The 14,225-nt window shown below is 36.9% G+C and overlaps 2 protein-coding genes across 2 annotated transcripts; both read left to right on the top strand.

The window, feature by feature from the left end:
* Nucleotides 1–186: 186 nt before the first annotated feature.
* LOC131669179 (probable salivary secreted peptide) lies at nucleotides 187–531 on the top strand. Its single transcript, XM_058943888.1, has one exon. The coding sequence runs from the start codon at nucleotides 187–189 to the stop codon at nucleotides 529–531; it is 345 nt and encodes a 114-aa protein (XP_058799871.1).
* A 7,233-nt stretch (nucleotides 532–7,764) lies between these two features.
* LOC131669074 (protein argonaute-2-like) lies at nucleotides 7,765–14,143 on the top strand. Its single transcript, XM_058943672.1, has 17 exons — nucleotides 7,765–7,900; nucleotides 8,183–8,275; nucleotides 8,578–9,320; nucleotides 9,403–9,468; nucleotides 9,550–9,885; nucleotides 9,970–10,164; nucleotides 10,234–10,360; nucleotides 10,427–10,815; nucleotides 10,899–11,018; nucleotides 11,088–11,370; nucleotides 11,455–11,622; nucleotides 11,689–11,872; nucleotides 12,601–12,694; nucleotides 12,774–12,937; nucleotides 13,060–13,351; nucleotides 13,495–13,679; nucleotides 13,759–14,143. Exons 2-17 carry the CDS (start codon nucleotides 8,263–8,265, stop codon nucleotides 13,853–13,855), a joined length of 3,456 nt encoding a protein of 1,151 aa, XP_058799655.1. The 5' UTR covers nucleotides 7,765–7,900; nucleotides 8,183–8,262; the 3' UTR covers nucleotides 13,856–14,143.
* Nucleotides 14,144–14,225: the final 82 nt, after the last annotated feature.

Raw genomic sequence — 14,225 nt, 5'->3', positions numbered from 1 at the left:
TCAATCGTCAGTTCTTTTGATAAAACTATAATTCACTTCGACTTGTTACTTCACCTCGCGATTATGTCTTTCTCTTTATAAAATAACGGCCGGAAAGTCTGCGAGATAATTCCAACAGACGAATAGTTACGCGCGATAAAATTCTTGCGCAAACGCCTAACCGTAGAAAATGTATTATTCAGCAAAATGCGCTGCAGCCTGATTAGCTTGTTGGCCCTGGTAGCGGCGGCGAGCGCTTATCATGACTTGATGCAAGGCCAGAGAGAGCCTGGTGACACTCTCATCGCTCAGATGCAGATCGACAAGGAATACAAGACGTTGCGAGTGATCGAGCACGTGGAGTCGATTTTGGGCGACGGCAATCACAGAATCACTCGTATCGAGGCCATCGACTATAAGCAGAAGAAGACAAGCGCTACGCCACATATTATGTCCGGTGGCGTCGGACAATCTCACGTCACCATCAAGTTCATAAGCGAGCGCGGACACGGCATCCATTACATTATCAAGGTTTACGGCAAGCATTACTGAGCCCATCCATTTATACAATTGTGTAACAAACTGCTCGACTATACTTTTCTAAATAAAATAATGTCCTGTTCGATCGCATTTCAACTTCGGGTTATCATTTCACCGATCGACGCTAGGATATTCTGCGCCTAGTTCCGATATCCAATTCGATCCGCTACTAAGAGGTCGTCAACGAAAACATTCCTGTTGCAACTTCATTACGTCCGCAACGTAACTTTGCGCAATGAATTTGCATTCGCACAGCTGTTCGTGTGCCCACTCTGCTTCTACGCTGTTTCGCTATTACTTTACAAGCTCTTCATGAATTAGTCGAACAATTGCCAATAAGTAAGTCGATTGTGTTTACCTAGCTTGCCCAGCAAAATGACATTTCGATAAATGCCAATCGGAGCATAAGGACGTGGTTTTTCACGCGCGTGCAAACGAAGAAAACTCGTTAAACGTTTGCGATTCTTAATAAGCCTTATCAGGCCACAATTGGCAAATAAAGCTCTTTGCGTGTATCGTTTGCAAGACCGCGCAGATTATGTGGACTGCTCAGTCACGAGTCTGGACAAAAACGAAACACGCGTGGCTGCAGATTCTTGCGGCGTTCTAGCGAGTTTTCAGTTTCAATGATCGCACTCGCAGTCGAATTGAGCAGAACGTTATGTCGGTGGCGATAAAGGTCGCTGACCGAACCAAATTATTTATCTATGGCGCATTTGTCGCGTGCGGGTCTCCGTTATCGAAGAAATTAACGAGGCGCACTGTCGCGTGAAACAAACCTGTTTGCTCTATCACTCCTGATCGCGCAATTTATTTACATAATCGGATAATTGGCCGACATTCGATTGGCATTACGAGTGATGTCACTATTTTCAAGGGAATTACGCGAGCTCTTAAAAATAAATATGATAAATAGTCTATAAAAGTCTGCGATATAGGCGAGCACTGGATTACTTAAAGCGTGCTTCCAGTGGAGTCGAGTCGTCGGTACAGAGAATTCGGTATAAGAGTAAGTTATGTTGACCAGCTGCGTCAGCTGTGTTTATAACGAGTTTTACAATATTGCGATCGAACTGACTTTCGGCTCAGCGATAACGGCAAACTTGAATGAGGCTCGAGCAGCTATACACAGCTTCACAAAAGACGAGCTCTGAAAGCATCTTCAGGCGTGTTCTTTATTTATCAGGCGTGCAGACGTTGCACACGAGCATTCGATAGCTTATCGCGTACAAGTTGCCCAAATCGCAAAATTACTGCGCGCAATTCAAGACGAATTGATATGTTTGTCATGGCGGCAGGATGCAGCACTGCGCCCTCGTAATCTTGTTGGCCCTGCTGGCGACGACTGCAGCCTATCACGACGTGTACCTAGGAGAAAGGCAACCCGACGACTTCTTGCTCGAACAAAAGCAAATCGACAGGCACGCCGACAGCGATCCCAAGTATTCGAGGGTCCTTGAATTCACGGACCCGATCGTCCTTGAGCCTGATACCACGATCACGCGCGTCGAGATCGTCGATTACAAGGAGACGAAGACGAGCGCCGAGCCTCGCGTCATCCTTGGCGGACCTGGATACTCTTTGGTCACCATCAACTTTGTCAGCCAGCGAGGGCACGGCATTCACTTCATCGTCAAAATTTATGGCAAGCGTAACGTTTGAGTCGCCGTTACGTTTGCAAATGGAAAGCATTTTCGAATGGCCTTTCGAATTCGCATACGCAACGCGATGATACACGACGAAAGTATTTGATACGATTTGGTCGTCACTGATTTTCATTACAGCGACATAGTTTCCGTCTGCAATATTTATTTATTAATAGCAGGATATGACAAACCGATGAGCAAATCGAGCGTTTGTTCAATAGCTTGTCAGCTAAATTGTAATGCAAATGTGCTTGACATCTCGAAAGAATTTGTTACACTCGTGATATTTTCTAATAAAAAAGGCACTTTGTTGCACTGATTCTACAACATTTTCAATATATTTCATTTTGGCCTCTTATCGTTCGTTAATTATAATCGTCTAATTAGTTAATATAACCGTCTAATTAGCAAATAAACTAATCAAAATATTAACTAGTAGGTGTTACAATGTCTAATCAATTTTCCAAAGATGCAACGTTCAATTTTTAAATTCCAATTGAGCATTTCGTTTTGTTCTACATCGGGAACCAATGGAAAATATAACGCGAACTTTCCATAATTTTCCAATCGGCAGATCCCAAAAGGTAATGTTGCGTCTCACGTTGTTCGCTCTGTTGGCTCTGCTGGCCAGCAGATGCGAGTCGACAAAAATTATCGAACTCTGCGGATTAACGAGCACACGGAAACCGTTGCGCCCAACGGCAACTACAAGATCACGCAGCTGGAAGTCATCGACGTCATGCAGAAGACCACCAGCGCTATGCCTCACGTTCTCTCAGGCGGACCCGGTCGAAGCTACGTTACCCTTAAGTTCAAGAGCAAACGCGGTCACGGCGTTCACTTCCTCGTTAAGATGTTCGCGAAGCCGGCCTATTAAATCCGACTATTTTTTTTTTTGTGCGACGCGTACATGTCCATTTTAAATCAAATTGACAATATCGCGACGATTCATTCTCACACGGCGTTCATTTTATTTAAAAAATGAAATTCGAAACACTGTTGGATTTTCTGATAAATAAATAACTAAATGCTAATTGATCGATGATTCGATTTATCATAAAAATAAAATCTGAAAGAACTGATCAATCAAGTGAAATAATTCTAATGCGATATCAATATGCGCGTGGAGTTGGAAAATAATGAAAAGTGTTATCAACATATTGTAAGCAGACGGTTTTCATGGAATTTGAACTTTTTTCAAAAACGAATCGAGAGTACGTTCGCGAGAAATATTAACGTCAAAAATACTTGAGTTTAGAAGCGCTATCTACTGATTTAATGCCTCGAATACGTGATTTATCGCCCTAGCTTCAGTACTAATGCAGCTGATGTATTTATTTCGGTCAGCCAATCTAGAGGTAACGAACGTCAAAATTACTGTACGCCCGTTGACGAGATCGTTAAATTAGCAATAAATTAGCATCGAGAGAAATTGCCACTAGTGGAATCGGAACAAGCGCTTTGTTTGTCGCAAACCCAAGAGTACATCGTCTCGTCAAAATCGCAGTTGCTGCTCCACAAAATCCATCAATTTGCAAAATGCTGACGGTTCTTCTCTCGACGCGCTTTCGCAATAAATTCTCTTGTGAAAATGAATTATTTTCAAAAACACTAATAGTCCTCTAGAAATCTTATGGTTATTACGTCTACGAAGAAGCGTGTGTTTACTAAAAAGAGATGTTTTGTTGTCGATGTCAAGCAATCAGTTTCATCCGCATCCTTATCGAGTTCTTGATTGACTAATCTAACCAGCCAACGCGCATATCATTGCTTCATTCTCGCAGTGCTACTGAAAGTGTTGTCATTGCAACTAGAGCATTTAGTAAGTTATTGCAAGTTTTTCTCTGTCAACGTTCATACGCCATATATGTATTTATTTAACGTTCGCTCATATTATAGAATATCAGGTTATCATATTAACGAGTGTATTGCGTGAAATTATTATTATTGCATTGGCTTTACGCAGTTTACTTCAACAGCGACTGCATAGTGCGTAACCAAGTGGCTTGCAGTGACTCTTTGTAAAATTCAAATTTACCATAAATTTTAGTTGTATTTTGAAGAATATATATTTCTGATTCTGTAACTCGAGCATAATGCCATCTGTACATCGTTTGGTTAAATTAAAAGCAGATGCCTGTCGGTACTTCAACTACATAGAAAACTTACGTACTAATTTCTCGTTTACAATGTTTTCTTCATTACGACTCACGTGCCTTAATCTTTCTCGGAATCATTTGAGATTTGTTCTCTTTTTATGGAATATCGGAACAAGAAAATAATTGGTAAAAATCACATTTTAATCAACAGTCAACTGGAGAAAAAAAATAAAGATGCAGTGCTTCGGCCTTGCCATCCTAATCGCTCTAGCTGCTTTGGCCAGCTGCGCAAAGCATAATTTGTCGATGGGCCGCAGAGAGCCTGGCGACAAACTGTTCGAGGAGAAAGAGTTCAGAAAGGGCGGACGGCCTTGGTCGATCGACGAGCAAGCCACCATTTCGGGCAAATACTGGATAACATTCGTCGACATCGTCGATCTCAAGGATGACGAGGAAAACAGTGGCACGCCCCTTGTCCTGTCCGGTGGACCGGGTCATACTTACGTCGCGCTCAAGTTTGAGAACAAGCGCTTTCACGGAATCGACTTTCTCGTCAGAGTCTACGGGAAGCCCGTTTCGTAGGAGGAAATCTCCTCCTCTGAGGAATTATGCCGTTGCGGTGTCGACTGATTTCTGCAAATAACATTTTTTCACGTTCATCGTGCAAGCGCTGGCCTTATTTTTTTATAAAAATCATTTTTTCTCTCACCGGATACGAAAATCAATTACCATTTTTACAAATCTTTGACAAAAAAAAAAGGAGAATATTTTATTACTTGTTCGAATAATTTTATGCTTCAACATCGCCGTATGAGAATACATTCGTACATTCGACGTGAATCCTGTATGAAAACGTCATTATGCCTCGGTGTCTTTTATTCGCGTTTCGCCACCGGAACGTTGTATAATCGTGACAATGCCAAATTAAAGCAACCATTGACGAGTTGACCATTACATGAATTCGCCTACATTTAATTATACGAGGAGTAAACAAAGAATGCTATGATTAAATTTTGATAATGAGCTTGTGTTTTCGCTTCGAAGAAGAGCTCAGTGCTTTTTGCGCCTCTTTACTGGTAAAATCGTACGCTTGAGCAGCAGTTATTTCCGATTCGAAATTTGAAACTAATACAGGAAATTACCTTTTTGAAGAATAATAATTATTTGGCAGTACATCAGAGTATAGCCGTATACAGTCAAAGGTCATCAAACAATAGTATAGTTCAGCGATTCTTTTTTAACACATATTGACTTTTCACACAATTTTTAGACCATTAAATTTCTTTTTCATTATTTTCACTTTTCTGATTTGTCATCGTAGCACACCTTATTTATGAAACATAGACACTTAAAAAATAAATATTTACAAAAAATAAATATGTATTGAAATTCACTAAATGCAACAGTCACTATTTACTATTATCATTATCAGTAGTCGAGTAAAGGTAGGTGTCGATGTGAATACTTTATCCGTTTTTAAACAATGGAATTGTAACTTCGTTCATTAGTATTTTATCGTACAATATTCTATTGTGTTTCTTAAGCGTGAATATGTATACAAACTTCATAAATAAGATAATTGTGAATGAAATAAAAACTTTCTAATTAATTGATTCTTTGTAAATTAAATGCTCGCTCAAAACCGAGATGCGAATACTTTTTCTTTTAATTATTGATAAATTTAATTTTTTTTTAATGAACTAATACTGCGGAGAAGATTAATTTTCACGGCCGATTATAAGCTTAGCGCGTAATGTAATTGGCAACTATGAAAGTTTGAGTTGCGCGGGAACTCAAAGAACTCGAACGATTTTGGAAGCTCAGCTTAGTTTGATCAAATAAATCCAATTGTTAGTAAAGTCTCTGCTGGTCTTGTAAAAATGTTATGAAACATGCCGGTGCTGACCGGATTCATCGCAAGCTCCTCGCAAACTTAAAGCATCAACAAGGCAAATGAATTTTGCGAGCTACTTCTTATAAGCTAACTTTAATTGAAACGATGTAATGGTTCGCTTAAAGTTCATAAAATGATTTTCTTGAAATCCAGAATGATGCATCGCTTCGTCCTCTCCGTCCTCGTCGTCATCGTGACGTTCTGCAATGCCGATCGTGATTTGACTGTCGGCGAAAGACAGTCCGGCGATTATCTGATAGAGCAGAGACAAGTAGAGAGAGACGCGTGGCCTCTTAGGGTCGTGGAAAAAACGGAAACTATAATGGGCGACGGCAACTCGGTGATCACGTTCGTCGAGATCATCGACACCAAGAAAAAGGATAGCAGCGCCAAACCGGAGATACTCTCGGGTGGACCTGGCATGTCTTACGTCACGGTCAAGTTTGAGAGCGAACGCGGCCATGGCATCCACTTCATCATTAAGGTTTATGGAAAGCGCGGCTACTGATTCTATACGTTTGATTTCTGATTGTCGCTTGTGACTTTTGAATAAATTATTTTTTACATCAACTGTGAGCTTGTTTTGACATACTTTTGCCTGGCAACCTTAACGCATCGTTATAGACTTTTATTGTTCTATTGAAAAACGGTGGACTCGAGCAATGATATGAGCTTCATCGACATCATTTCGGCGAATGTTTTCCTTTGTGAAGGTTTATGCAGATATCCGAGCCTTTTGACTAAATCAAATATTAATAAATCATAGTATAACCCGTGAGCGTTCTTTTAAATTTTTCGAAATGCAGCTTCGTATTTGCACAATTCACGATTTCAAGGTAAAGTTCAAAAAAACGTCTAGCAAAATTAAATTATCGAGCTCTACAAAATAATAACGATATTTTAAATAGCACAATGAATTGCGGACTAGGGTAAGAATAATGCAATCTATTTTCGAGTCAAAAGTGAGTTTCGAAAATGAAACCAAAAGCACTGGTAAAGCACAAACTTAAAATACAGCAGCGATCAATGTATAACTCATTATTTTCACCCAACGTAAGTAGACGTAGAACATAAAGACAAGCGCAGCAATGACCTGGCTGACAACACACTCAACAACAAGAACGAAGTTGTAAGCTTCAAGGCAGTGCAAGCAATAAAGCCAGCTTACTGCTGGAGGATAAGGGAGCATTTCTGAAGGTGATAGTACAGACGATCCTAATGTAGAGGCCCCAGCCCAAGATCTGTAGCACTAGCAATTGGTGCACTTTATTTTCCCGAGCTCGTAAGCTTTCTACGTAAGAAAGGGGGAGGGGCGTATCGAGATTATCGAGATGAAAAAACTAATCGATCGTTCAACGTCTGCATGTTCCTTAATTGCGCAGGATGTAATTTCAATTGAAGCTTTTGTCGATCTCTCCGAGTCAAAGTTTATAGTAAATAAAAGTAAGAGTCTTTATTTACATCGCAAACAGTATAACCGTGATGCCCTCTCCAGCTGTATTTTATTTGGGAAAAACAATAACGCACTATTTGTTTTGATTTTCAAAGGTTTGTCATTGAGTGGTTTATATATGTGAAGAGTTTTATGAGTTCGTCTCTATGTATATAAAGATTGTCATGATCGAGAAACACTTCATTTGAAAAAGAACGAGACCACATTTAGTTGTTTGAAAATTCAGTTTTAGCACTGGATCAATTAGAAATTGATTTCCTTCCGCATATTGTTGTAATACAAACATAAGGTACGTATAACACTTCCCCACCGAAACATTGTGATGTAAGTGAAGATATCCCGTTATTTACTACACCTTAACTCGAGCCAAAGATCGACAAGAGACTAATAATCTTCCTATGTTGATAGAAAGACCCTAACAATAATATCCAAGTGCTCAATCGTGAGAGTTTTATCATTTGCACGTACGCTGGTAACCCTAACGTGAAATATCAAAAATATGTACAGTGAATCATTCACTTGCCTTCCCCCCCGCGTCATTTTTCTAAGTTTGCACTACTTCTGTTTACAGCTTGAACTTGCAGCAAACGAAAAGTAAACGAAGTATATGGTCAATTCTCGCTCAGTATTGTTGAAAAGAATTGTCGAAAAATGTCGAGAAAAGGTGAGTGAATAAAATACTGTATTTTGCCGTGACAATCTGTGTAATAATCAATTTACTATTGCATTTGTACGTCAAAATAATATTGTATCAGATTTTGCATTCATACATTGAACGCAAAGAGTTTTATTTCCATTTCTCAATTATTTTGGATTATATAATACTTAAATAATATATGAAACTTATTTGCTCATGGAATATAATTTAACAGTATTCACACTGTACGTAAACTAATTATTTTTTAACTGTAAAAAAGGTAAATTCTATAAATATATTATCTTTATAATTTTGCAATTTCTATGAAGGTGGAAAGAAGAAGAAGGAAATTCAGGGTACCCTGAGCAGAGAACTTGATGAAGTACAAGCAGGACAAAGCTGTTCAAGAGCTGGTAATGAGACTGGATCTCAAGTTCAACCTTCATCAAGTCAACCTCCTCAAGCACGAGGGGGCAGAGGCAGAGGCAGAGGTCGTCCACTAGAGCTATTACAGCAACAGCAGCAGCCTGGTCAACAGCAACCTCAGCAACAAGAACAAAGTTTTCAAGCTTCAAGTTCAGGGCAACAAAGACAGAGTTCTGATAGAGAACGAGGAAGAAGTTATCACGGTCGAGGTAGAGGATTCTCAGGTGTAAGGCATGAGAGATTGGCTCCTGGATCTGGACATGGACAAAGTTCAAGATCTGCCCTACCATTGCAGCAAGGTCTGCAGCAAAGATCAGTTCAGAGTCTTGAGCCACAACAACTCCAACAATCTCATACATCTGTATGGAGGCCAATGCCTCAAGCACCTCAAGAGAAAGAAATTGAACAAGCTCAACATTTGCGTCAACCTGCATGGATGCAACCTCAACAATCAACATCATCTCTTCAACAAACTCCCCCAAAATCACCGCAGTCCAAAGACTTTCCTGCACCTATGTGGGAGTCAGTGCTGCAATTACCTCAGGAGAAAGAACCTCAAACTCCACAATCACGCCAACCTGCATGGATGCAGTCAACTAGATCTCTTCAACGAACACCTCCAAAACCACAGCATTCTACGAAACAAGTACTTAAAAATCTTTCAATAATTATTATTATGATACAAACATTCATTTAATAATTCATTTAATCATATTTTTTATTAACAGATACCTGTTAGTAGATTACCTGCTGCTGAGAGTGTCACTGAAGCATTATCTGATTTATCATTAGAGGTATTAAATAAAATTAGAATTCTTTAAAATATTTTTTATGTTTAGTTTATTAATAAAATATTGTAATGTAATTTAAAAAAGCAACAGTCCTCTAGTTTGCAATCATCATCTTCAACAGATGTTAAAAAAAAAGTTTCTGTGGGAACTTTGAAGATTCCACAACGCAAAGACTTTAATAAAGCTGGAACTTTAGGACAAAAAATATCAGTTCTTACCAACATGATTCAAATTAGTTTTGGAAGACAGTTCAAATCAAAGGTGATTCATTATGATGTTGATATTGTACCAGATAAACCCAAACATCTTATGAGATGTGTATTTGAAACAGCCCAAAAGGAATTATTTCCAAAAAGATTTCCAGCATATGATGGGATGAAGAATATATACAGCGCAGGACTTTTACCTATTGAAGTTCCAGTGAGTATTACAATTTATTACTGTAGATATGAAAACATACAAAAACATAATTGTAATCACATGCATATTTTAATAATTTTATAGAAAACTATTAATGTTACTGTAATCACTGAAAATGGCAATGAAAAGATGTTCAAAATTACATTCAACAAAGCTGCTGACCTTGATTTAGCTTGGCTTAACAATTTTGGACCTGGTCAAGAAATTGAAAGAAATCAAAGCTGCATACAGGCCCTTGATATAATACTACGTACGGCTCCAGTATTGAAATCTACACCTGTTAGTTAATACAAAAGTATAAAATTGATTTTCAATGCCATTGTACAATAACTTCAACTCGTTCTATAGGTTGGAAGGTCATTTTTTACACCACCAGCAGAAAGTGATCTAAAGTCCTTGGGAGGAGGTATGGATCTCTGGGTCGGACACTTTCAATCAGCAATTTTGGGCTGGAAACCATTTTTAAATGTTGATGGTAAGTTATTTTTTGATTGAATTTCTTTATTATTTCATGACTTAAACTTTATTGTGTTGACTGAAGTGGCTCACAAAGGATTTCCGACACCTAAACCAGTTATAGAAGTAATAAAAGAGATAATTCTTAGTCATTACCCCAAACCGCCTGATGGAAAACAAGAACCAATGGTATTAACAGCCAACCTTATCAATCAGCACAAGGAGGATATAAGCCAATTTTTAACTGGTGTGAAAGTTATTTATGAAATTCCTAATGAATCAAGCTCAAAAAGAATCCAACCAATCATTGGATTTGTCACATGCCCAAAAGAAAATAGTTTTGAGCTTAATGACGGTCGAGTAGTTACCATTGAGCGATATTTTCAAATAAAAAAAAACTATATTATAAAGCATCCAGATTATCCTTGTTTATGGATCGGCAGGAGGGATAGGAATGTTCATGTTCCATTAGAAGTGCGTAAATTTAAACAAATTTCCAACAATCATGTGTAATATCGATTTTTTCTTTGGGTTTTTAATTTCCAACAATATTTCAGCTATGTAAAGTCTTTGAAGGGCAAGCAACTTTAAAGAAATTGAATGATAATCAAACTGCTGAAATGATACGCCATTCTGCTACTAATACGGAAGAACGTAAAAATAAAATAATGGATGCAGTAAGTTAATTATCATCAGTAATTAGAATTTATATTTGTAGATTCACACAAATTGTTCATTTCTTACAGTTCAGGAGGATGGGTTACAACGCAAATCCGTGTATGAAGGAATTTGGTATTTCCGTAAATGGAGAATTTACGACAGTTCCTGCTCGAGTTTTAAATCCACCAACATTGAAATACAAAAATAATACTGTTACTCCGTTAAAAGGACAGTGGCGTATAGATGGATCAGAGTTTCTACAGACAACTTCATCAATTTTCAAGGACAATTCTTGGACAATTTTAAATCTCAATTTTCGAACTCAAGATCGTGAGCTTTATGATTTTGCTAACGAAATGAAGAAAATAGGTATTTACATATTGATTACTACCTTTCCAAATTTGAGAGAAAAAAAATGCTAACGAATGATATAATATTAATACCTTTTTGCAGCTGCAACCTTCGGTCTCACTATTGGGAAATTTGCTACGCCATTTCAAAAGATAGATGTAAGACGTATGGTGAACTGCATGGGAAAGCTTAGAGATTATTTCCAATATCAGAAGAAGATTGGAATAAAGCTAATAATCGTTATAATTCCAGATGTGAAAGGCCCATACTGTGAGTAGTTTGTTTGCACATTTATGATAAAATTTAATAACATAATCTTTAATTTATTAATTTTAGGTTGGGTTAAACAAGTTTCGGAATTGAATGTTGGAATATTAACACAATGTTTAAAAAGCAAAACTTTGTTTAAAGTTCAAAAGGATAGAAACCCTTTTACATTGACGAATATATTATTAAAAATAAATGCTAAATTAAATGGTATCAATCATATGATAGCAGAAGAAAGTAAACAGCTATATGAGTAATTAAATATCGCAGTATAGTACATTACCTAACTAGTGCAGGAGAGTAGAATCTTGTCTCGTATGAAGTTGACGCCCAAGCGAATGAAGCGAGGGTGGAAAGGCACATGAGACGAGAATCTCTTTCCCGAACATGTTAAGTACAATTTTTTCAAAACAACGCGTGGAAAACATGAATTACAGCGCACGTTTTTCACCTAGCTGAAAAAAAATCACGCGATGAATCACATAAGAAATAAGGTGATCTTTTTGGATGATGAATCGCATGATTTCGTGACAAAATGTGACAAATCACCTCGGAAAAATAATATCCAAAACTACGCGTTGTCACGAAAATTTAGAACCTAAATATAGCGATTTACACTAGTTCTACACTCAATGAAAATTGTCAATAAATAAAAGAATAACAATTTTATAATTCGTTTAATTGGATTCGAATTATAAAATTGAATTCGAATTATAGAATTGTTATTCTTTTATTTATTGACAACCTTCATTGAATGTAGAACTAGTGTAAATCGCTATCTTGGGATTTTTAATTTTTGTGACATGTAGTTTCGAGTATTATTTTTCCGAGTTGATTTGTCACATGGCATCAGGTTTTTCCACGAAATTTTTTTCAGTTGGGGATTGACCGTGCGGGAGTCCTACTTTCCACACGGCGTATTGAAAAAAATAAAACGTGATCGTCTTTAAGTACTTGACTAATAATTTGTTGTCGCTTTAGGTTGCCATTCTGTCTTAAAAAACCATGCATGATAGTTGGTGCAGATGTTACGCATCCATCGCCAGATTCAAAGAGCGTTCCATCAATAGCAGCTGTAAGATCGAATAAAAATTCAGTTTCCAAATAAATTACTATATAATTTGAAAATAAATAAAGTGGTTTGCATACTGCAGGTGGTTGCTAGTCATGATCCACGAGCCTTTCAATATAATATTGAAATGAGATTACAACCTCCAAGGCAGGAAATTATTGGAGAGCTAACTGAAATTATGATAAAACAATTGGAATTCTTTTTTGAAAAAACTGGGCACTGGCCTCTTAGAATTATTTTCTATAGGTATTTTGTTTTTGACAAATTAAAAAATTGTTTTAATCTGTAATGGATATTACATATATTTATGCAAATTTATATTTCTTAAAACTTAAAGATTTTCAAAATTTTTGAACTTATTTTTACAGAGATGGGGTTAGTGAGGGTCAGTTCATGCAAGTATTAAAAGAGGAACTCACAGCTATCAGAAAAGCTTGCAAAGCAGTCAAGGTAAAAGTAGAGAACCACATAAAACAGAGCTATGAGCCACCGATTACTTTTTTGGTTGTCCAAAAAAGACATCATACAAGATTTTTTCCAGTAGATCCTAAAGACTGTGATGATAAAAATTTGAATGTTAAGGCTGGAACTATTGTTGATACGGTAATTACTCATCCAACCGATATTGATTTTTACCTGGTATCTCACGCAAGTATACAGGTAAATTAACGTTTTTAAATCTTATTATAGTTTCCCTTTCAGTTATCAATCTTGTTTATATAATTTTACATATACCTAATGCTTTTAAATGTGTTATTCTTGTTAATTTTTGAATCTTATATTAATTGTTGAATTATTTGCAGGGTGCTGCAAGACCAACTAAGTACAGATGCCTGTGGGATGACGCTGACATGAAAGAAAACGAAATCGAACAATTGACATATTACTTATGCCATATGTTTTCTCGTTGTGCTAGATCAGTTTCATATCCAACACCAACATACTATGCTCATTTAGCAGCTTTTAGAGCAAGGGCATTAACACAGGAGTATGATTATGCTTTTTGCTTATTCATTAACTACTAAATTTATTAATACTGTAATATATTGAGCAATTAATTTTTTCAGTGTGATCATTGATTTGAACAATTTACCTCGAGAGCAAAAGAATAAATTGACTGTGACACCAGATTTTCTGAGGAGCTCACCAATGTTTTTTGTATAGTTGTACAAAAAAAGTTTCAAAATGATCATCGTCTAATGGTTTTAATCGTAGTATTTAACATTTTTCAATTAAAAAAACAATTTTACTTTAAAAAAATACATTTGAGAATATCAAGTGTTAGTCAAATTTACTGTTACTTGTATTAGTCAAGAATAAGTAATATTTGAAGAAATTGTGCTATAACATTTATATTCTTGATTATATCTTTTATAAATTTATTTTATTGATCGAAGATCAATCAAAGTACCTAAATAAATTCTAAAGCTAGCATAACATAAAAAAATCAAAGCAATCATTCTTTCTCCGATGCGATTATGCGAATGATGAAAGTCGATACTCGATCTCGCGCATATATATACAGTTGAGTGGG

This window comes from Phymastichus coffea, unplaced genomic scaffold (genome assembly GCF_024137745.1).
Source record: "Phymastichus coffea isolate CEN01 unplaced genomic scaffold, Cenicafe_Pcof_1.1 PCOF00087, whole genome shotgun sequence".
Lineage (NCBI taxonomy): Eukaryota > Metazoa > Arthropoda > Insecta > Hymenoptera > Eulophidae > Phymastichus > Phymastichus coffea.
The sequence above is the reverse complement of the archived record's forward strand: the minus strand, read 5'-3'. Positions and strand labels throughout refer to the sequence as shown.